This window comes from Trichechus manatus, unplaced genomic scaffold (assembly GCF_000243295.1).
Source record: "Trichechus manatus latirostris isolate Lorelei unplaced genomic scaffold, TriManLat1.0 scaffold00015, whole genome shotgun sequence".
In the NCBI taxonomy this organism is placed as follows: domain Eukaryota; kingdom Metazoa; phylum Chordata; class Mammalia; order Sirenia; family Trichechidae; genus Trichechus; species Trichechus manatus.
In genome coordinates, this window is record NW_004443951.1 from 14169864 (window position 1) to 14192720 (window position 22857).

The 22857-nt window shown below is 37.7% G+C and overlaps 1 protein-coding gene and 1 pseudogene across 2 annotated transcripts in view; both read right to left on the reverse strand.

The window, feature by feature from the left end:
- LOC101359260 (phosphopantothenate--cysteine ligase) overlaps window positions 1-22857 on the reverse strand; it is a 162303-nt gene that overhangs the window by 43978 nt on the left and 95468 nt on the right. Inside the window, exons 9-11 of one of the 2 annotated variants that reach the window (XM_023727143.1) lie at window positions 20676-20855; window positions 9090-9299; window positions 3606-3760 (exon numbers count right to left, since the gene is read on the reverse strand). In XM_023727143.1, coding sequence (XP_023582911.1) covers window positions 3606-3760; window positions 9090-9299; window positions 20676-20855 — 545 coding nt within the window. Of the gene's footprint in view, window positions 1-3605; window positions 3761-9089; window positions 9300-20675; window positions 20856-22857 lie in introns of those variants that run through there. The other variant, XM_023727144.1, reaches the window with a different exon arrangement.
- LOC111819653 (oligosaccharyltransferase complex subunit OSTC pseudogene) lies at window positions 16174-19328 on the reverse strand (annotated as a pseudogene).

Here is a 22857-nt window from a genome sequence, read left to right on the forward strand (position 1 = left end):
GGGACACTTTCTTTTATATAGCTCTTTAATATTTGAGCAGTTATAATTGTAACCATGGTATTTTCAATCACCTCATATGCAAGTGAAAGTTGAACAATGAATAAGGAAGACAGAAGAAGAACTGATGCCTTTGAATTACAGTGTTGGCGAAGAATATTGAACATACCATGGACTGTCAGAAGAACGAACAAATCTGTCTTGGAAGAAGTAGAGCCAGAATGCTCCTTAGAAGTCAGGATGGAAACACTTCGTTTGTCTCACATACTTTGGACATTTTATCAGGAGGGACCAGTCCCTGGAGAAGGACATGCTTGGTAAAGTACAGAGTCAGTGAAAAAGAGGAAGACCCTCAACAAAATGTATTGACACAGTGGCTGCAACAATGGGCTCAAACATAGTAACAGTTATGAGGATGGTGCAGGACTGGGCAGTGTTTCATTCTGTTGTACACAGCAGTCACTAAGAGTCGGAACCGACTCGACAGTACCTAACAATGACAACAATTATACTTCCTAGAATTTATCCCAAGAAAACAATAAAAGATTTCTACAGAAATATAGCGACAAGTACATATACTATGCCTTTTTTTTTTAAAGCAAGAAAATGGGAACAATCTAAATGTCCTACAATAAAGAACTGATTAAATTATGATATACTATTAATGTTCTAGAAGAATTTTTAAAAAAATAACATTTTATTGTGTTTTCAGTGAAAGTTTACACAGCAAATTAGGTTTCCATTTAACAATTACTACACAAATTGTTCAGAGACATTGGTTATATTTTTCACAATGTGGTAACACTCTCATTAATTTCACTCGGGATGTTTTGCTTCCAGTAATCTGGTTTCCCTGTCCCCTTACCCTTTCATCTTTGCTTTAGAGTAACTGTTGACCATTATTTTTTAAAGATTATTTCTTAAAGGTGTGCAGCACTCACTGGTAGTATTCTCTATTTTATAAGCCAATCTGTTATTCAGCTAAAAGGTGACCTCAGGGAGTAGTTTCAGTTCAAGGTTTATGGAGTATCTCAGGGGATAGTCTTGGGGAGTCCTCTAGTCTCAACTGGTCCACTAAGTTGGACTTTCAAGGAATTTGGGTTCTGTTCCACATTTTTCTCCCCTTCTATCACGATCCATCTATTGCGGCCCTGATCAGAACGGTCTAGAAGAATTTTCTTTTTATAAATGTTTCCAGCAGCTTTATTTGTAATCCACCAAAAACTGGAAACAAAATGCCCCTTGTTAGGCAAATGGATAAACAAACTGGTACATCTATACCATGGAATACTCCTCAGCAAATCCTAATTGTGCATTCTTGCATGGAGCCAGTTAGGAGAGCAGCTCCTACTGGACGCAAATGAATGAGCTGTGGCCAGTCCTTGCTTGCTTTTGCCCAATCTAGAAAGCATCCAGGTGCCCAGAGCTGCCCTCTACTCCCATCGTCTTGACTCAAGACCAACAGAACAGTGTTCCTTGCCCTCACAGGCCAAACAAAGACATAGGAAGATGGTGGCCCTAGGGCATGCCCGTTAATATGCCAACACACTATGCCCTCTGTCAGGATGTTCTCATGAGCAAAACCTCCAACCTCAAGATACAACTCCTCTTTCCCTCTAAATTAGCATCAGTACCTGAAGAAAGACTCTGCCTCGAAGTCCATCCATCATTATCGTCATCATCATCATATGGGCTACCATTTATTGGGTAATTATACATGAAGTTTTGCACACTGTATCTCATTTATTTCTGCCAACAGCCTTTTAAGTTAAATATTATTATTATTCCCATTATACAGATGATGAAACTGAGACTCAGAGAGATGAAGTAATCTGGCTAAGTTCATTTACTAGACTTAATCAGAGGTCCTTAAGTTCTTTCCAACAACTGCTATCCATATATATAATTGCCACTAGTAGAATTTTTAATGGCAGGTAAAAACAATCATAATATTTTATGTGAAAAAAGTAGGTTACAACTTAACTATCTAAATTGGGGTTGCTTTCCTCCAGGTTACAAAACAATAATCCCTTTTTGTGGAAAAAAATTTCCCTACATATTTCATTTTCCTACAGTTACAGTTTAAAAATTACTTCTTCTTAGCAAATCTTCACAAAAGATGGATGAAATTGGTATTACTAGTCTCGCATTAGAGGTAAGGAAACAAAGATTCAGAAAAGTCAAATAGCTTTTTTCCTTGTCCAATTCATTAATTACATATTTTATTTCTGTAAAAACGTCAGTTATTTTACAATCTGTTTGATAATTCTAATTGCTGAAGTTCTTGAGGGTTATGAATATGTTGTTTGTTGTTTCTGCTGACTTTCATTCATGGTACCCAGGTTCCTTGTGTTGTTTGGTGATTTTTGATTGCAAGCTTATATTTTATTAAATTTAATATATGGAAATCCTTAATATCTAAATTAAGATGGCTTTCTTCCAGAGATAATTTAGATTTTCTCCGTTGGGCAGCCAGGGGGCTGCCTACTGGGGAACATTTTAGCCCCTTCAAGGTTCTTGGTTTAATAGCAGAGTCTGAGGATCAGGTATCCTCCCTTGTGTGGCAAGCTCCCAGCTTCCTCTCCTGAGCCCAAGGCTGATATTGTTATTTGCCACTTGACTTGGAAATTTGTTCACTGTTTATTATTTTCATTTTAGTTCACTGTATGTTTGCTCTAGGCTTTTCTCTTGCTTTCTTGTGAGCGATGCTGTAAAAGGTATTCTAGTAGTCAATTCAGGATCTAGTTGCATTATAACAGGAGCAGAGCATAGTCTGCCATCCTGCTAGAAGTGGCAGTGAGACAAGTATTTTCCACTGCATCCCACAGCCTCACTAAGTGAGTTCATTATTCACTCATTTACTTGACCATTTATTCATTTAATATATACTGAGTACGTATGCTATTTACAGACTCTATGATAGAGCTTTCAGCTACAGCTGAAAGAAAATTTCTGAGCTACACAGTACATGCGAACATCTGCGTATCTTTTTAGTGGCTAAAACCGTATTTTTCTTAAAATACATGTGAATCACTCTGGGCTCCATAGAAATAAGAAGCGTAAGTTACTGAAGTTTAGGGCATCCAACAAGATCCATTAATAAGAATCCTAATAATAATCCTAATAACTGTAGAAAAAAAATATGACAGCAGTAACAGGAACTATTGGTAGCAGGTTGATGATAATTAAGACGCCTGTAAAGTACTTGGAACTTCTTTGAAGAAAATCAGCCGATAAACACAAAATAATAATTTTATTCTAGTCTGAATTTTATGCCAATTATATTAGAGAGCTAGAAAAGCAAACCCAAGAGTACCATTTTTCACAGACAATCCAGTCATTCAAGAAAATTTACTGGTGCATCTGTTGTGTGCCAGAACAAGAAGAAATAATCTTTGCCCTTAAGGATCCCACTTCAGTGTGAGAGGGAAATAAGAAAATGAACAAATAGGATACAGCGTGGTTAAGTGCTGTATATATTTAAAAAGTTGTGTGACTGAGTTTTCTCAGTGGAGACAGAAAGGAAATATAACATTACTAAGTTTACACTGCTGGGGAACTCAATCATCGTTTAACTCACAGGAAACTAAGATCTTTGCTCCTCTTACCTCTTCTGTTGTTCTTCCTGATACTGTTGCTTTACTTTAGCTTCATTTTCCATTGCTTCTTTTATTTTTTCCTCTAGTTGCTTCTTCCCCAAAATACAAGTGTCTGTGAGACAGACCTTCTGAGCATGTTCTAATTTCTGCTTCAGATCCAAAATCTTGAATGAAAAAAAGTTTATGAGAAAAACATTAAGAAGAGTGTGACCTTTTCTCCAATTAGAGAAATACCCTACAAACATCAAACATAACAGTGCTAACACAGAAATCTGATATTTTTTCCTTTTTTAAATTTTTTTATTGTACTTTAGATGAAGGTTTACAGAACAAATAGTTTCTCATTAAACAGTACACATATTGTTTTATGACACTGGTTAACAACCCCATGACATGTCAACACTCTCCCTTCTCGACCACGGGTTCCCTATTACCAGCTTTCCTGTCCCATCTGGCCTTCTAGTCCTTGTCCCTGGGCTGCTGTGCCCCATTACTCTTGTCTTGTTTTATGGGGCTGTCTAATCTTTGGCTGAATGGTGAACCTCAGAAGTGACTTCATTACTGAGCTAAAAGGGTGTCCAGGGGCCATACTCTTGGGGTTTCTCCAGTCTCTGTCAGGCCAGTAAATCTGGTCTTTTTTTTGTGAGAATTGTGTTCTACATTTTTCTCCAGCTCTGTCCAGGAGCCTCTGTTGTGATCCCAGTCAGAGCAGTCAGTAGTGGTAGCCTGGCACCATCTAGTTGTACTGGACTCAGTCTGGCAGAGGCCACGGTAGTTGTGGTCCATTAGTCCTTTGGACTAATCCTTCCCTTGTATCTTGTTTTCTTCATTCTCCCTTGCTCCCAAAGGGGTGAGACCAGTGGAGTATATTAGATGGCTGCTTACAGGCGTTTAAGACCCCAGACGCTACTCACCAAGATAGAATGTTGAGCATTTTCTTTTTAAACTATGTTATGCCAATTCAGCTAGATGTTCCCTGAGACCATGTTCCCCAGAGCCCTCCGCCCAGCAATTAGATCCCTCAGCGAGTTTGGATGTGTCTATGGAGCTTCCATGACCTTTCCTTGTACAAGTTCTGCTGGCTTCCCCAGTATTGTGTACTGTCTTACCCTTCACCAAAGTTACCATTTATCTATTGTTTATTTCGTATTCACCCCACCCCCCCATCCCTCGTAACCATCGAAGATTGTTTCTATTTTTATGTAAACCTTTTCATGAGTTTTTACAGTAGTGGTCTCATACAATATTTGTCCTTTTGTGATTGACTTATTTCACTCAGCAGAATGTCCTCCAGTTTCATCCATGTTATGAGATGCTTCACAGATTCATTGTTCTTTATCGTTGCATAATACTCCATTGTGTGTATGTACCATAGTTTGCTTATCCATTCATCTGTTGATTGGCATCTAGGTTGTTTCCATCTTTTTGCTATTGTGAACAATGCTGTAATGAACAAAAGGGTGCATATGTCTATTCGTGTGATGGCTCTTATTTCTCTAGGATATATTCCTAGGAGTGGGATTGCTGGATTATACGGTATTTCTATTTCTAGCTTTCTAAGGAAGAGCCATATCTGTATCATTTAGCATTCCCACCAGCAGTGCATAAGAGTTCCGATCTCCCCACAGCTTCTCCAACATTTGTTATTTCCAGTTTTTTTGATTTGTGCCAGTAATGCTGGGTGAGATGGTATCTCATTGCGGTTTTGATTTGCATTTCTTTAATGGCTAGTGATTGAAAGCATTTCCTCATGTGTCTGTTGGCTGTTGAATGTCTTCTTTGGTGAAGTGTCTGTTCATTTCCTTTACCCATTTTTTAATTGGATTATTTGCCTTTTTGTTGTAGAGGTGTTGGATTTTCTTGTAGATTTTAGAGATTAGACCTTTGTCTGACTTTTAGTGTCCAGATTTTTTTTCCCAGTCTGTAGGTTCACTTTTACTCTTTCGGTGAAGTCTTTTGATGAGCATACGTGTTTAATTTTTAGAAGATCCCAGTTATCTAGCTTATCTTCTGGAGTTTATGCGTTGTTGGATATGGTTTGTATCCTGTTAATGCCATGTATTAGGGCCTCTAGTGTTGATCCTATTTTTTCTTTTATGAACTTTAGAGTTTTTGGCTTTATATTTAGGTCTTTGATCTATTTTGAATTAGTTTTTGTATATGGTGTGAGGTATGGGTCCTGTTTCATTTTTTTGCAGATGGATATCCAGTTTTGCCAGCATTGTTTTTTAAAAAGACTGTCTTTTCCCCATTTGATGGACTTTGGGCCCTTGTTGAAGATCATTTGACTGTAGGTGGATGGATTTACATCTGGGTTCTGAAATCTGTTCCATTGGTCAATGTATCTGTCGTTGTACCAGTACCAGGCTGTTTTGACTACAGTAGCTGTATAGTAGGTTCTGAGGTCAGGTAGTGTGAGTCCTCCTCTACTTTATTCTTCTTCCTCAATAGTGCTTTACTTATCTGGGGCTTCTTCCCTTTCCATAAAAAGTTAATGATTAGTTTTTCCATCTCTTTAAAGAATGTTGTTGCTATTGGGATCAGGATTGCATTGTATTTGTAAATTGCTTTGGGAAGAATGTCATTTTCACAATGTTGAGTCTACCTATCCATGAGCATGGTATGTTTTTCCATTTATGTAGATCCCATTGAGTTTCTTGCAGTAATGTTTTGTAGTTTTCTTTGTATAGGTCTTTTATATGCCTGGTGAGATTTATTCCTAAGTATTTTATTTTTTTAGGGGCTATTATAAATGGCATTGTTTTCCTGAAGGAATCTGATTTTAGTAAAGAGCATGGCTATATTTATTTTAAATTTAAAATAAACTACTTAATTTTTGCAATATGTAATACATTCACATAGTTTAAAATATGTGTGTGTGTGTATAAAAGTAGCTATATAGTGAAAAGTCTCCTTCCTATTCCCATCCTCCCTTCCTTCCAGTTTTCCCCCACTGAATAGGTAACCACTGTTATTAGTTCCTTGTGTACCTTTCCAGAGATTTATTTATGCATCTATAAGCAAGTTAAGGAGCCCTGGTGGCACACTGGTTAAAAGCTCAGCTGCTAACCAATAAGTTGGCAGTTTGAATCCACCAGCCTTGGAAACCCTATGGGGCAGTTCTACTCTGTCCTACAGGGTCACCATGAGTCAGAATCCACTCAATGGCAACAGGTTTGGTTTTGGTTTTTAAGTAAGTTAAAGCACGTGGCTTTGAACCCACCAGCCATTCCACTAGAGAAAGCTGTGGTAGTCTGCCTCCATAAAGATTTACAGCCTTGGAAATCCTATGGGGCAGTTCTGATCTGTCCTACAGGGTTGCTATGAGTTGGAATCGATTTGATGGTAACGGGTTTGGTTTTGGTTAGAGAATGGGGAAAGGTTTTCTGCATCAACTCCAAGCCCTGGCACCTAGGCCCCTGCAGAGCTCCACACACTGTAAGTGAAGATGCAGGATGATTCAAGGACAATGGCCAGGCATCTGAAGCCAGCTCAAGTTTTTTGGAGCTGACCTATTTAGTTCTGCCTAGGGAGGGTTCTTACTTAAAGATATTCAGTCTTAATTCTACAGATGAAAGTATTACTCCATTGGCTTTTCTGTCAAGCGCATATGCCAACTTTTGAGCCCATCATCCAATTTAAGAAAGAGAACATTTCTAATATCTTCAAAGTCCACTCTGTGACCTTCTTTGATTATCTTCTCCCCTTTCCACCAGAGGAAACTAATATCTTAAATACTATATTAATAATTTTCTTGATTTTTCTTTTAATAATATATATCTCTAAATGGCATTGGAGCCCTGGTGGCACAGTGGTTAAGAGCTATGGCTGTTAACCAAAAGGTCGGCAGTTCGAATCCACCAGCTGCTCCTTGGAAACCCTATGGGGCAGTTTCACTCTGTCCTGTAGGGTCATTATGAGTCAGAATCAACTCAATGGCACCCAACAAGAACAACAAATGGCATGGTTTTTATTTTAGACTATTTTAATCTTTGTATCAATGGAATCATACCGTGTTTTTGATCAATTGTTTTTTTACTCAACATTATACTGAATTACAGCACACACCTGTAGTTCATTCATTTTCATTGTTCTATAAATATACAACAATTATTTATCCATTCTCTTGCCAGTAGACATTTGGGTTATTTCTAGTTTTCTGCTTCTTGGAACAATGCTGCTATGAATATACTTGTACTCCTGTCTCCTGATACATATATGCAGTAAAATAGTTTCTCTAGTGTTTATGCATAGTAGTAGAAGTATTGGGTTGTACAGTATATACATCTTCAACTTAACTAGATAATGCCAAATTGCTTTCCAAAGTGTTTATACTAATTTATCAGTGTGTAAGAGTTCTTGCTGCTCCAAATCCTTGCCAATATTTAGCACTGTCTAAATTTAAAAATTTTTTCAATCTCTACCAATTTTACCTTTTTTTAAAACCACTTTTGCCAATTACTTTTTTATGGAGTAGTAACATATATACAGCAAAGTGCATGTATCTCAAGTATACAACTCAATGAAGTTTTACCTGTATAAACACCTTCCAGACCAAGACAGAGAATACCTCAGCAGGACAGAAGGCTCCCTCCCAGTGAATACCCCTCACAAAGGCAACCACTATCCTATAACCATAGCTTAGTTTTATTTATTCTTGAACTTCATATAAATGGAATCACAAAGTGAGCTCTTTTGTGCTGGATTCTATAGCTCAACCTTAGGCTTTTGAGATTACTCAGGTTGCTGTCATCTACTTTCTAATGTTTGCTTTATATGTTTTGATGAAAGGATTTATTTTTTCTCTAAGGTTTGACTCTCAGACAAAGCAGCTGATAAAATTGTGCAACTGTTGCATACTACTGCCACCTGGTGTTAGGCAACCTAAAATGCAGGGACAATATTTCAAAATGGTTTATTTCACAACACAAATCTCTCTAAAAAAACTACAAAATAAGAATTATATAAACAGCCAACTAAATGACAGGAGAATAAGTCCTTTGAAAATTGAAAGTATAGAACAAAAGTGATATGGTCTCAGCCAGTTCTTTAAGTTCATTAAAAAAAAAAAAAAAAAACCCAAACCCGTTGCGGTCGAGTCGATTCCGACTCATAGTAACCCTATAGGACAGAGTAGAACTGCCTCATGGGGTTTCCAAGGAGTAGGTGGTGGATTCAAACTGCTGACCTTTTGGTTAGCAGCCTAGCTCTTAGCCGCTGCGCCACCAGGGCTCCTCTTTAAGTTCATGTTTTGCTTTAATGAAACTTATTTTTAAGTTCATGCAATATTTAAAAACACTCAAGATTTACTGGATTTGTAGGAGTAAGTGAAGTGAAAAGAGAGGAAAGCATGGGGAGAGTAAAGAGAAGAACCTATAATTCTATCAAGTTTGTGCCATATCTGCTTCTTAAAATCCTCAGGGAAACAGGATTTCAGTAGTGATGTCCAGTATGTTCTATTTGATACACATAAGCTTATATGGGTATAATTACCTTTTCCTCTGCATCAGCAACTTTAGACTTCTCCTGAGCCAGCTTTTCCTGTAGGTTGTTCTGTGATTTAATGCTCTGAGCCTGTTTAAGTATTTCCAGCTCCAGTTCCTTGATTTTCTGCTGACAGTGCGTCCATTCTGCCGTGAGAGAAGAGCACATCTTTGCACTATCTAATAACTTCTGCTGGGCCTGCTTTAGTTCAATTTTTATCTAAAGATAGAGAATAAATAGGAACGATAAAAAAAAAAAAAAACGTGAAATGAATGTAAATGTGAGCCAGAAAAAGCAGCTTTCACAGGAAGAAGTACAGTCCCCAAAAGCTGACAAATACCAGTGTCACAAGGCTGATTGCTTCTCTGGTGCTGCCATGTGTTAGTAAGGTTTGCCAAAGTCTAGGAAGCCAGACAAGGGAAGTGTCTTAAGAGTTTATATACACACATGGTCTAAGCATTTTCTATCCTTTTTTCAATCTACTCCATGCTGGCTTTCACCCCACTACTCCAGTAAAACTTTTTGCCAACGGCACTAGTGACCTCCCCATTGCCCATATACATCCAGTGGACAACTGACCTCTCAGTAGCATTCACTCTGTCCATCTTAGAAAGCCCTCCTCTCTTGGAGTCTATAATACCAAACTCTCCTGGATTTTACTTACCTCTCTGCTCTTCCTTCTTGGTCTCCTTTGTAGACTCTTCTAATACTACTCAACCTCTAGATATTCTTGGACTATATCAGGCCTTGAAAGCACATCATTCTGTCCCTATATTTATTCTCATGATTTTAAATACCATCTTTATGTCATAACCGCCAAAATAAAACTCCTTGATTCTGTCTATCCCTCTGAAATTGTTTTTCTTTATGTCTTATTGCTTTCAGTAAATGATGCCAACATCGAACCTTCTGTTTGGGCCAGTAACTTGAGAGTTATCGAGTCTTCCTTTTCTATCATGAGCCAATTCCAGTTATTCAGCTCATGCTGTCACTCCACTTCTACAACATATCTTGCATCCATTCACTTGTGTTGTTTTTGCCACCAATCTGGTCTAGATCATTATCTCTAGCACTGGTCCTGCCACTTCCATTTTTGCTCCCTTCTAATCTATTCTCTACACTGTAGCCAAAGTGTTCTTTTCTGTGTGTGTGTGTGTGTGTGTGTGTGTGTGTGTGTGTGTGTGCGTGTGAGGAGTTTCTTGGGGGCCGAAGGGGTGGGGACAATGAGGTCTGACAACCGCAGTCTGGCCGGAAGAACCAAAGAGTTCTTTTAAAAACATAAATTGTACCACCGTACTCCACTATTTGAAATCTTTCAGTGGATTCCCATAATTTGGGCACATATCTGAGCTGTTTACCTGGCCTTACATGATCTGGTCCTTGTCTACCTCTTTAAAGCCATCTTTCATTCCTCTGTCTTCCACTGAACTCCTGTCATGCTGATTTCTATTTAGAAATCTATTTTTATTTAAATTTCCAATGCACTAAATGCCTTCTCATTATTCCCTCTGCCAGGAATGCTTCTGCTTTTCCCTCCTCAATGCATGGTTGGCTCCTGTCTATTCTTCAGATCTTGGCTTAAATGTCACTTTGTCAGAGAAAACTTTCATAATTAGTTAATCTGAAGAGGTCTCCTTACTCTCAATATTACATCACATTAATTTCCTTCATAGTCCTTATCACAATTTATAATTAAACATTTATTTATCTACTTGTTTATCATCCCTCTTCTCCATTCTATATTCCAAGAGAGCAGGGACCATGTGTTTTGTTCACTCTGCAATACCCAAAGCCTATTAAAGTGCCAGACAGTAAGTGCTTTAAAAACAAACAAACTAAACCCATTGCCGTCAAGTTGATTTCAACTCATAGCGACCCTATGGGACACAGTAGAATTGCTCCATAGGGTTTCCGAGGAGTGGCTGGTGGATTTGAACTGCCAACCTTTTGGTTAGCAGCCAAGCTCTTAACCACTGTGCCACCAGGGCTTAATCAATATTTACTGAGCAAATAAATGAATAATATTCTAAGGACTATCATAACTGGTGAATGTATATACTAGGCTGGGATCACAGACCAAAATACTTAGGATTTACTTTGTCCTCATGTAAAACAGAATTCCCTGGGTTCACAGATTTTCAAATGAATTAGTGGGGATTATAACTCTAAAGTCCTCCACCTGTGACTTCTGTATATTAATCAATCAGATTTTATCACGTGAATCTAAAAATTAATAGTATTCCGTCTCTCTGAGCATCAGTTTTCTCGTATGTAACTTGGAGACAGTAATTACTTATCTCATAGGACAGTTGCCAGGCTGTGTTAAACCAGATAAAGCATCAAGAATAGAGCCAGGCACATATAAAGCACCTAATAAAAGTTAACTGTTCTTACTATTCAAGAACCACTTATAGGGGCCTGGGTACCATAGTTTCAGGGGACATCTAGGTCAACTGGCATAACATAGTTTATAAAGAAAATGTTCTATATCCCACTTTGGTGAGTAGTGTCTGGGGTCTTAAAAGCTTGCGAGCAGCCATCAAAGATACATCTATTTCTTCATTCTCCTTTGCTCCAAGTGGTTCCATCCCACTTGGAGCAAAGGAGAATGAAGAAAACTAAAGACACAAGGAAAAATACTAGCCAAAGGACTAAAGGACCAAATGAACCAGAGACTCCACCAGCCTGAGACCAGAAAAACTAGATGGTGCCTGGCTACCACCAGTGACCACCCTGACAGGGAACAAAACAGAGAGTCCTGGACAGAGCAAGAGAAAAATGTAGAACAGAATTCAAATTCATGTAAAAAGATTAGACTTAATGGTCTGACAGAGACTGGAGGAACCCCCAAAACTATGGTCCTTGGATGCTCTGTTAACCTAGAATTGAAAACATTCCCGAAACCCACTCTTCAGACAAAGATGAGACAGAACTATAAAACAAAAATAATACATGTGAGCAATGTGCTTCTTAGTTCAATCAGATATATAAGACAAATGGGCAGCTCCTGTCCAAAAGCAGGATGAGAAGGCAGGAAGGGATAGGAACTGACTGAATGGACACGGAGAACCCAGGGTGGAAAGGGGGAGTGTGCTGTCACATTGTGAGGACTGCAACCAATGTCACAAAACATTGTATGTATAAATTTCTGAATGAGAAAAAAAAAATCACTTATAGACTATCTACTGTAGTTGAAGTATAGAACCGAGACATGTGCTAATATAACTACTTTACATTCGTTAGGCTTTTGTGTTTATGAAGTAGCTGAAATTTATATTTTACCTCATTTTAGAGATGAAAAAACTGAGTCTCAGATACAGTTGGCAAATGATAAAGCCAAGGTCTGAATACAAATTTTCTGATTCTAATATAGTACTCTATATTTTACTGCCTCTAAATTGCGAAATACATGTATTTATTATTTCTCTACAAAGAATACAATAAAGTAGACCAACAAAGCTAAAAGTTAATTCTTTGAAAAGTCTAATACAATGAATAAACTTCTATTGAGGGTGATCAAGGAAAAGCAAGAAAGCATTGATAACCAATATCATGAAAGTGAAATGGAACATTATTATTAAAAATTAATAAGAAGGCATGATGGATAACTTTATGTAAAAATGTGAATTAAATGGAAAAATTTCTTAAAAAAATTTCTTAAAAAAATACATAAAATTTGATACAAGAAGAAATAAAAACCTTGACTTCTCTCATAAATATTAAGGAAACTGAATCAGTAATTGGAATCCTTTCCCCAAAGAAAAGTCCAGAATCAGAATGCTTCAAGAATGAGTTCTCCTAAAATATTTGAGAAGAAATAACTGCAATCTTACAAAAACTCTTTCAGAGAACAGAAAAAGAGGTACATTATTCATTAGGAAAACTCTGATATCAAAACCTGACAAGGACATTACAAGAAAAGAAAAAAAAAAGATAACAGGCCAGTTTCATTCATGAACAAAGATGCAAAAATACTAAAAAAAAGAAAAAAAATTAGCCAAGCAAATCCAGCACTGTCCAGAAAAAGGAATAATAATTCATGATAAAGTTGGGTTTATCCCAGGAAGGCAAGTTAGGTTAATATTAGAAAATAAGTTAATGTAATTCACCACATTAACAGATTAAATAAGAAAAATCTTGTATTCACAATAAAACCAAAAAATATCAAACCCGTTGCTGTTGAGTCGATTCCTACTCATAGCGACCCTACAGGACAGAGGAGAACTGCCTCATAGAGTTTCCAAGGAGCAGCTGGTGGATTCAAGCCACCTCTTGGTTACCAGCTATAGCTCTTAACCACTATACCACCAGGGTTTCCTGTATAATAGATGTAGAAAAAGCACTTGATGAAATTCAATATGCATTCATCATAAAACACTGAACTAGGACTAGAAAGAAATTTCCTCAATGGGATAAAGAATATCTATTTAAAAAATCTATAAAAACATACTTGATAGTGAAACATTGAGCGCTTTTCCATTGAGATTGGAAATGAGACAAGGATGCCCACTATTACCTGTTCTAATCAGTATTGTACTAGAGGTCCCAGCCAGTGTATATAAAAAAAACCAAACCCATTGCCATCAAGTTGATTCTGACGCATAGCGACCCTACAGAACAGAGTAGAACTGCCCCACAGGGTTTCCAAGGACTGGCTGGTGGATTCGAACTGCCAAACTTTTGGTTAGCAGCCAAGGTCTTAACCACTGCACCACCAGGGCTCCAGCCAGTGCAAAGAACAAGAAAAAAGAATGAAAGGCATAACATTTGGAAAGGAAGAAAGAAAATTCTTTATTCTCAGATGATATGATTGCTTGTATAGGAAATCCAAAATAATATATACACAAATTATAAGAATTAATAAAAGAGTATAACAAATTTTTTCAGAAAAAATTAATTGTATTCCTATATATTGGCAATAGTTAGAAAATGAGATTTAAAAAATTATCATTTACATTAGTACTGAAAATATCAACACCTACCAATATGTCCAACAAAAGACGTTTAAGACCTCTACAGAGAAAATTACAATATTGAGAGAAATTAGAGAAGACCTACATATACATATACATTTAATAAATTAGAAGATTCAATATTGTAAAGATTTAAAATCCCAAAAGGTTGTGTGTGAGTGCATATGCGCATGTGCGTGTACCTTGACAAATTAATAAAATTTATATAGAACTGCAAATAGTCAAGAATAGTTAAGACATCCTAGAATAGGGTAAAAAGATTTTCTCTATCAGATACTAAGATTCATATAAAGCTAAAGTAATTATGATAGTATGGTATTGGAAAGAGGATAGCCAAATAGAACAACTGAACAGAAAAGAGAACTCAGAAACATACCACACATATACAGATATTTTTTATGACCTAGGTGACAATGTACAGCATTGGGAAGGAGGTACTATTCCAGACAATTGGATATCCATATGGAAAAACAAAAATGGGACCCTGTGATGGTTAAGGTTATATGTCAACTTGTCTAGGCCATGATTCTCAGTAGTTTTGCAGACATTATGTAATCATTTTCCATTTTGTGATCTGATGTGAGCAGCCAATCAGTTGAAAGGAGTGTTTCCTTGGGGGTGTGGCCTGCATCCAATATATATGGATGTTCTGGCAAAGCTTGCTATCTCTCGATCCTGCATTCGATCCTCCATTCACCTCGTCATCCTCTGACCTCCGGTTCTTGGGACGTGAGCCAGCAGCCTGCCACCTGCCCTGCAGGTTTTATATTCACCAGCTCCTGCAACCCTGTAAGCCAGCGGCCAGCCACTTGACCTGCAGATTTTGGGTTCTTCAGCCCCTGCCGCCTGACCCACAAATTTGGGACTTGCCAGCTTCAACGACTGCATGAGCCATTTCCTCGAAAGAAATCTCTCTATACGTACACTTCACTGGTTTTGCTCCTCTAGAGAACGCAGCGTTAAGACAGACCCCTACCTCATACTACACACAAAAGTAAATTCCAGCTGGATTTTAGATCAGAATTTGAAAGATAAAGCTCATAGAAGATAATGCAGGAGACTATAACTTGGAGATAGTCGAAGATTTCTTAAATCATACCACAAAATCACTAATTACAAAGGAAAAACTGATTAATCCTGTTAGATTAAAATTTAAAACTTTGTTTCATCAAAAAATATATTAAGAGAGTTAAAAAATATAAACCACGGAGTAGATGTTTGTAAGACATGCCTGATAAAGTGTTCATATATAAAGTCTCCTACAAATTAATGGAAAAATAAAAAAGACAGAAACCCAAAGGAAAAGTTGACAAAATTCTCGAACAGCCACTTCACAAAATAGAAATTCAAATGGTAAATAAAGATATAAAAAGCTGTTCCCCTCATCTGTAAACAGGGAAATGTGCATTAAAACTGCAAGGAGTTACCACTATACACGTATACTACATTAGCTTTAAAGTGTGACAGCACCAAAAGTTGGTGAGGATGTGGAGCAATGGGAACTTTCACAGATGCTGATGGGAGCATAAAACTTGAGAAAAGAGTTGAAGTAATTCATACCCTATCATGCAATAATTCCACGCCTGGTACATCCCCTAGAGAAACGTGTCCTTAAGATCACCAAGATACATGTAAATGAATTCACAGCAGTTTTTTTTTTTTTTTTGAAGCAGAAACATTACTTCAACTCCTTTCGTACATTTTACTATTCAGGAAAGGGTTCTTACATTCATTAGATGAACATATCTGAAATGATGTACTGATAAACTCTGTAAAGGCAGAGCTCCTTGGGTAAAGCTGCTCAACTGTGCAGAGTGCTCAATTTAGGAGACCTCACTTCCTGATTTTGCATTCATTTTTGAAAACCAGAAATCCTGTCTCCAAAAAATGTTAAGGGCATGTAAAAATAATCAAACATTTTCTTAAATGGAATAGAAATTAACATATGTAGAAATGAAGAATGTTTTCTTTTAGAAATAAAACCCTAAGAGCAAAATGCCTTGATATCATTGGTAGGTCAGTGTAGGTCAACAGAAAAAAGTACTGTACTAAACTTGTCTCTTTGATATTAGCTAAAAGAAATTCTAGATTAAGCTTTAATAAGCTTTCTATTTCTCCTTTGGAAACCCCTTCTTTACCCTGCTCTTCTAAACCAGTTCATTCTTCTCATTTTATCTTGGAGGATTGGTACAGTCTTAGCAACTTTATTGACGAAGCAAATCTAGCAACTGTTGATTTCTTCTCAAAAGGCCCTCTAATCTTCAGACAGCCTAGAAGTTTCATTTTTCAAGAATAATCTAGCCATGAAAAAACTCAATAAGACACAGAAAACTCCAATGAATAGAAAAAGAAATCTACTGAGTGTTGGAATATTTGAGGCATTGAGATTAGTTCAGGATTATGAAACCTAAACTTCTCATTGTAACAGAACGCTGGATACAAGTCCTTCCATAATATGTTGTCCATTTACTCCACAGCCAAAAAAGCTAAAGGCCTCTGGGGCCTGTGATCATCAGTCATACAGCCAACACTTAGCATTTTGACAATAATATCATGTGTTACTGGAGCAAACACCCTCATGGCTGACAGCTTGTGTACCCAGGATCACTTTTTCAGCTTTAGGTTGAGACACTTGAGCACGAAGAAGAGGATCCAATACAGCGTCTCAGTGTTGGTAGTGGCAGGGCTGCACTCGGTCTGAAGCTCTGCAAGTCTATACCATTCTTTTTAATATACTCAAACTGGAAACAGGCCAAATGTTCATAAACTATAGAAAGAATAAATTGTGGCATTTTCTTACAATGGAGTACTATACTGCAAAGAAAACTAATTAACTATGGCTACACACAACAGCACAGATGAATCTTGCAAACAAAGTCGAGCAAAAGAAGACAGACACAAGGTGTATATAGTGATTGATTATATTTATAAAACACTCAAAAATAGGCAAAACTGAACTATATTGTTTGGGATTTATATATAGGTGGTAAAACTATAAAGTAAAGCAAGAAAGGTATTATAAAACTAGTGGTTACTGCTAACGTGGGAAGGAGATAAGATTATGATAGGAAAGAGGCATGAAAGAGGACATTGGCATGCTAGTAAAGTGTCATTTCCAGTTCTGGGTGGTGGTTACATAGATACTCACTTTACAACAATACTTTAAACCATACATTTATGTTTTATGCACTTTTTGAGTGTTATATTTCATAATAAAATGATTAAAAATTAATAAATCAGTATTCTAGTTTCCTAATCAGTCTCATAAATATGCCTAACATTAGTCAGAGAACCAAAACTTGATCACCTCTGAGTGGATTTTAAAAAGTGAGCCCTAAGTTTGCAAAGCTGAGGTTCAAAAATGACCCCAAATTGAGGAGTGGTGTAATGTAACAGATGACTCTATCCAGAAGAGAGAGAAACAGACCTGGGTTTTAACTCTGACTCCACAATTTGTCAGCTTTGCAACCTTGAACAGTTTCTCTATCTATAAAATGCCAACCCCAGGGTTGAGAGGAGATTTATATGAGATGAAGTGACAAACTGTCAATAAAAGGTAGCTATTGCATATGATCCTTCTAAGGTGCCTGACCTAAGGGGCCAGCCAAGACGCTGATGTTTCATTACAGAAATAGCCAATAATTTACTCTGCCATGAAGGAGATTTAAAACAGAACAAAAAATATCTTCTTTTACTAAGACATGGTTTCCCATCCCTGAAAGACTCTTTTCCTTAATTCAACAAAAATTTTAGGGCGCTAATCACGTGTAAGGAAGGCATAATCTGTGTAGTTCCAGTCATTGCACCTTAAGAAAGATGTAGTATTGCTAGAGAACATTCACAGTTGGACAGTTAAAATGATCTAAGAAATGTGTTTGAAGGGGAAGGTGAAAGGCTGTCTTATGAGAAAATGTGATAAAGATTTAGAATTTAATTAAAAACTGCAAAGGGTTGAGGGAATTTGACCAATATTCAAAAAATAATGAAGGGTGAAGATAGGAAAGAGGTTTATTCTAATAATCCTGGAATACCAGAACTCCCTAGAAGGGTTTCCCTTGAAGTTTGAGAAAAATAAGTGTTTCTTTTCTTCTGTTTCTCCTCTACTAGTCTGAGTTTCTGAAAGGCAGGGACCATTTTGATTTTTATGTTACTCTTCAAATAAGGTCCATTTATCCCACTAGACCAGAGGTGGGCCAACTTTTTCCATATAGTGCTAGAGAATAAATATCTAGACTTTGTGGCCATATGGTCTCTATTGCAACTACTTAACCCTGCCATTGTAGGGCAAAAGCAGCCATAGACAATATGCAAACAAATGGGTATGGTTGTGTGCCACAAATAAAACTTTATTAACAAAATCAGGAGCAGACAGAATTTGACCCATGGGCCAAAACAAAGTTTGCTACCTCATGCACTAGACTATAAGCTCTGTGGAGGTAAGGACTGTGTCTGTTTTGTCTACCATTAAACCCTCAGTGTTGAGAAGATTGCTTGCCTGGCATATGATTGATGCTCAGTAAATATTTGTTGAATGCTGAATTCCAGAACATTAAATGGTTAAGTGTTCGGCTACTAACCGAAAGGTTTACTGTTTGAATCTACCCAGAGGCACCTCGGAAGAAAAGCCTGGTGATCTACTTCCAAAAATCAGCCATTGAAAACCCTGTGGAGTGCAGTCCTATTCTGAAACACAGAGTTGCAATGGGTTGGAGTCAACTCAATGGCAACTGTTTTTTTTTTAATTGGTTAGATAGGGGCTTACAGAAACTAAGTCCCTAATGGATTTACAGAATTGAACTAAAATTTAAAGGAAGCACTATTTTACATGGTGGTTCAGTCTGAAAATTTATATGGTTCATAAAATTCAGATGAATTTTATGTAGATTATTTAAAACAAGCATGTTTGGGGGTTGTCCTCCTAATTTTTTGATCCTCTCATGTCAGGAAGAAAACTTTAGCCTCCCATAAATTGTACCTTAGTGCAGTTGATATTTAACTAATAATAATGGATATATCTATTAGGGATAAATAAATTTACAGATACAACGAGGGCAGGACAGTCAAGGTTTTGGCTCAGGTCACTGAAATTTAGTAAGTGCTAAAAATTTTAAATAATGATTTCAAAAGATTACATCATTTGAAAACTTTTTATATTTACAGGTTGACAGAACACACACCCATTCAGCAGCAGAGACAACTAAACTCTGTACCTATTTAGTAGGGGAAAGTTAAAGGTGGAAGTTACTAGACAGCCCACATTGTTAATAACACCCATCTACGGACCCCATCATGAATCATAAAGTTGAGGGATTTCTGATTCATTTATCTCCAGGGCCAACTGAGACCCTCTGGTGAAATAAGTTCTTTTACGTAGCCTTTTGCCTTTGTTCTTTAAAAAAAGGGAGAAAAAGAAAATGGCTTGGGAGACTTTTCCCCTGGGCACTAAGGAGTTGTTACAGTTTCCCTAGTCTACTGGAGAAGCTTGCTACTTTTGCCCAGGAAGAAGCCAGTCCCTGCCAGCAGAAAACATCAGTTACTATGCAAACAGATGGAGTCACTTCCAAGGGGATTGGTCAGTTTAGTCCAGTGAGGGGACTGGTGAGTCTACTATGCAAATAAGGTGTGTAAAATCTGCCCAACAGGATTGAGCAATCTATATAGCCACTTGCCTATATAAACAGCCAACAGAGGTTGAGTGGGGACCTCATTACCATCAAGAAGAGTCTGGAGCAGAGTGAGTCCTTTGGACCCAGAGTCTCTGTACTAAGAACCTCCTAGAGCCAGGAGACAGAGAAGTGTAACACTGGAGATGGCACAAGACAGCGAGAAATAGTGGCAGCAGAACCAGGAGATTAGCATAAGACAGTGCAGTGGGCTTCCTAGCCTAAGGAGTGAGGCAGCTACAGTGGGCTTGCCACCCCACACAGTGAGAGACAGCTGAGCACTTCTGGGCAGGAGGCTTGCTGGCGGAGTAGGGTGCCTCCAGGCACTTGTTGGCAGAGCTAAAACAACTGTAGCACTTGCCTGAGCAGAGGAGGGGCTGAGAAGAGGCCTCTCCTAAGGGGGTCAGAGGAGGCTTGTCCTGAGGGGGATGTGCATGGTGGACAGTGGGTGTGCACTGTGGAGAGTGGGTGTGTATGACCAAGAGGAGGCCTGTCTTAAGGGAGCTAAGAGAAGGCCTGTACTGGGGGGACATGCACAGCCGACAGAGAGAGAGATGTCCTACACTAAAGAGAAGGATGTGCTCTTCACTTTGGGGGAGACTTCCAGACCTTGCCTGTGTGCTTCCTGACATTGATCCTGTTCCTGTTACTTCTAAATTAATCCTGATCCCATGTTACTTCCCTAATAAAACATATAACTGTGAGTATGGTGTGTGAGATCTGTGTGGCTATTGCAACGAATTAGACAACCCAGCAGAGAAGTAGAGAGTGCCGTGGGGAGTACAGCTGGCGTCAGAATTGGTAAAGGTTGGAGAGAGAAGGTACGTCTAACTTCCATCTCATAGGAATCAACTTTGGGCTGATCCTGATGGTAATTCTTATTCTCCCTGAAGTTAGATGAGGTCTAACACTACCACTACCACATTACAACCCATCAATAATGTGCCTGCTAGAATTACCTTAATGCTTTCTTCCTGAAGTAAGCTATTATGTTGCTTTAAGTCCAAGTTCTTTCCTCGTTCATATCGAAGCTCCTTTTCAGCTGAGTTGCACAGATTCTGGAGCCGGTGCAAATTCTGGCGAAGTTGTTGTAGTTCGTCTTGCTGCTGGTATTTTAGTTTTTCTCCAGATGATGAATACTAAAGCAAACATATTTTAAAAGAGAAACACGGACAATTTGAAAGAATACTGGTAAAACACGGGCTCAAATTGTCAAAACCAGAATTGTCAGAATGTGATTATTCACACGTAAATTTGTTTCTTTTAGTTTACTTACAACAAATCATGCTTTTACTTTTATGGCTAGCTGGTACAGGTTCATGTAATTTAATTCCTGTTATATTAGAGTGAAAGTATCAAGAAAATTACGTGAACAAAAGCAGCTAATCGTAGACAATCATCTTTTTAATTCTTCACACCAATGAAGGGGAACAGAAACATTGACAGCTTTAAAGTAAAGCATGCTTTAAATGGGGAGTTCAAAGTCAGTATGTAAAGAAGTAGAGTTACTATGATTGTGTGTGTGTTAGCAAAAGGAAAGAGAAAATTCAGCAAGATAACTTAAGTTCCTAGCCTTCCTCATCACTTTCCTTTTACTACCTGAAGATTCTTCTCCAGTTACTACTCAACAACAACACACTCTCCCATCAGGTCTCTCCAGTGCAGTAAAACCACCTTAACCAAAGGAGTAGTAATTCGGATTTTCTACAAAAAGGTAGACACACACAGGTGTGCTGAGTAGGTAAAGAATTCAACCCTTTCCAATGAAATAGATAAAATAGTGTTAGAGTTTCCTTAGTCCTAGTCCAGCATGCTTCCTGTCTGTGACTGTCTGAGAAGCCTATGTAATTATTCTGGTCTATCTTGCTTCTGTCCCTGAAGCAACAGAGAACTCCCCAAGTCCTGTTAGCTCTTCAATTCCTATGCTGGTTTAGTCAGAAAGGCAATTTAAATCCAATTTGCTTGGCTTAGAGCTACAAGTCTCTAAGATCCCTAGAGAAAATTCTTTAATGGAATTATAATGTAATTATTAACAGCCCTAGCTTTGGAATTAGAAACATTTGGTTCCAATCCTGACTCTACCACTTACTAGTTGGGTGATCTTGGAAAGGTTACTTAGTCTCGTTACATTTCAGTTCCCTCATCTCAAAATAGGGATAATAATGATAACTGCTGGATGGAGTGAAGGGTAGGTAAGAACACATGTAAGAACTTAGCACAATGCCTGGTGCATAATAATCACTCAGTAATATTACTCATAACTGCTTCTGCTACTTAACTTCCCTTTAACTATTAATACTTTCTTCTTCTATCTGAAAACAAGTGTTCTCCTAAAGCCTAGAACTCCTTGATCCACCACTCTAGTTTATTTAACCTTATATATCAGCGTTTAGCAATTAATTATTCATTAGCCACCTACACAGCTATTTAACATAGCAAAGCAAAGATATACAGACAAAGCATCTCATTTGTACCAATGGGAAAAAGGCACAGAATATTTTAGCCTGTTTTGAAGAAGGGAAAAGCCAGAATGGTAGATCTTCCTATCTACATTTTTAATCAAGTCACTTTGCCAAAGTAAAATTGTAAATTATTTCTCACAAAAGGCGACTGTCATAGAAAGCCAGCCAGTCTAGAAGCCAAGATAGAGGCTCTCTTTTTCCCCACCATGTAACTCACTCTCCTGGTAGAATGTTATTGCAGAGGCATGAAAACTCACGCAGGCAACGAGGAATCATGTAAGAGCACAAACCAAGTACTCAGGGGTCCTTGTTTGATCAATCAACAAATTGATTAAGCAAATTATCCTCTCTGAATCTCAGTTTACTCATCTGCAAATTAAAGGTGTAAGAGCAGATGATGTCTAAGGCCTCTTCCATCTTAGGAATTTATAATATTAATCATTAAATATGAACCAAATTCTGGTCCCAATGGCAAGATTGCTCCTATTGTGAAAACAGAGTTAAAGACTACTGGCTTTAATAGTGACTATGATGTAATGGGTTATCAAAATCTGATGCTGTTACATATGTGAAACATCAAACAAAGTCCACTTGTTCTGACACCATACTCATGAAACATCCTTCAGACTTTGATATGTCCTTCTTAGCTCTCTAGAGGAAGAAAATGCACTATTCATAT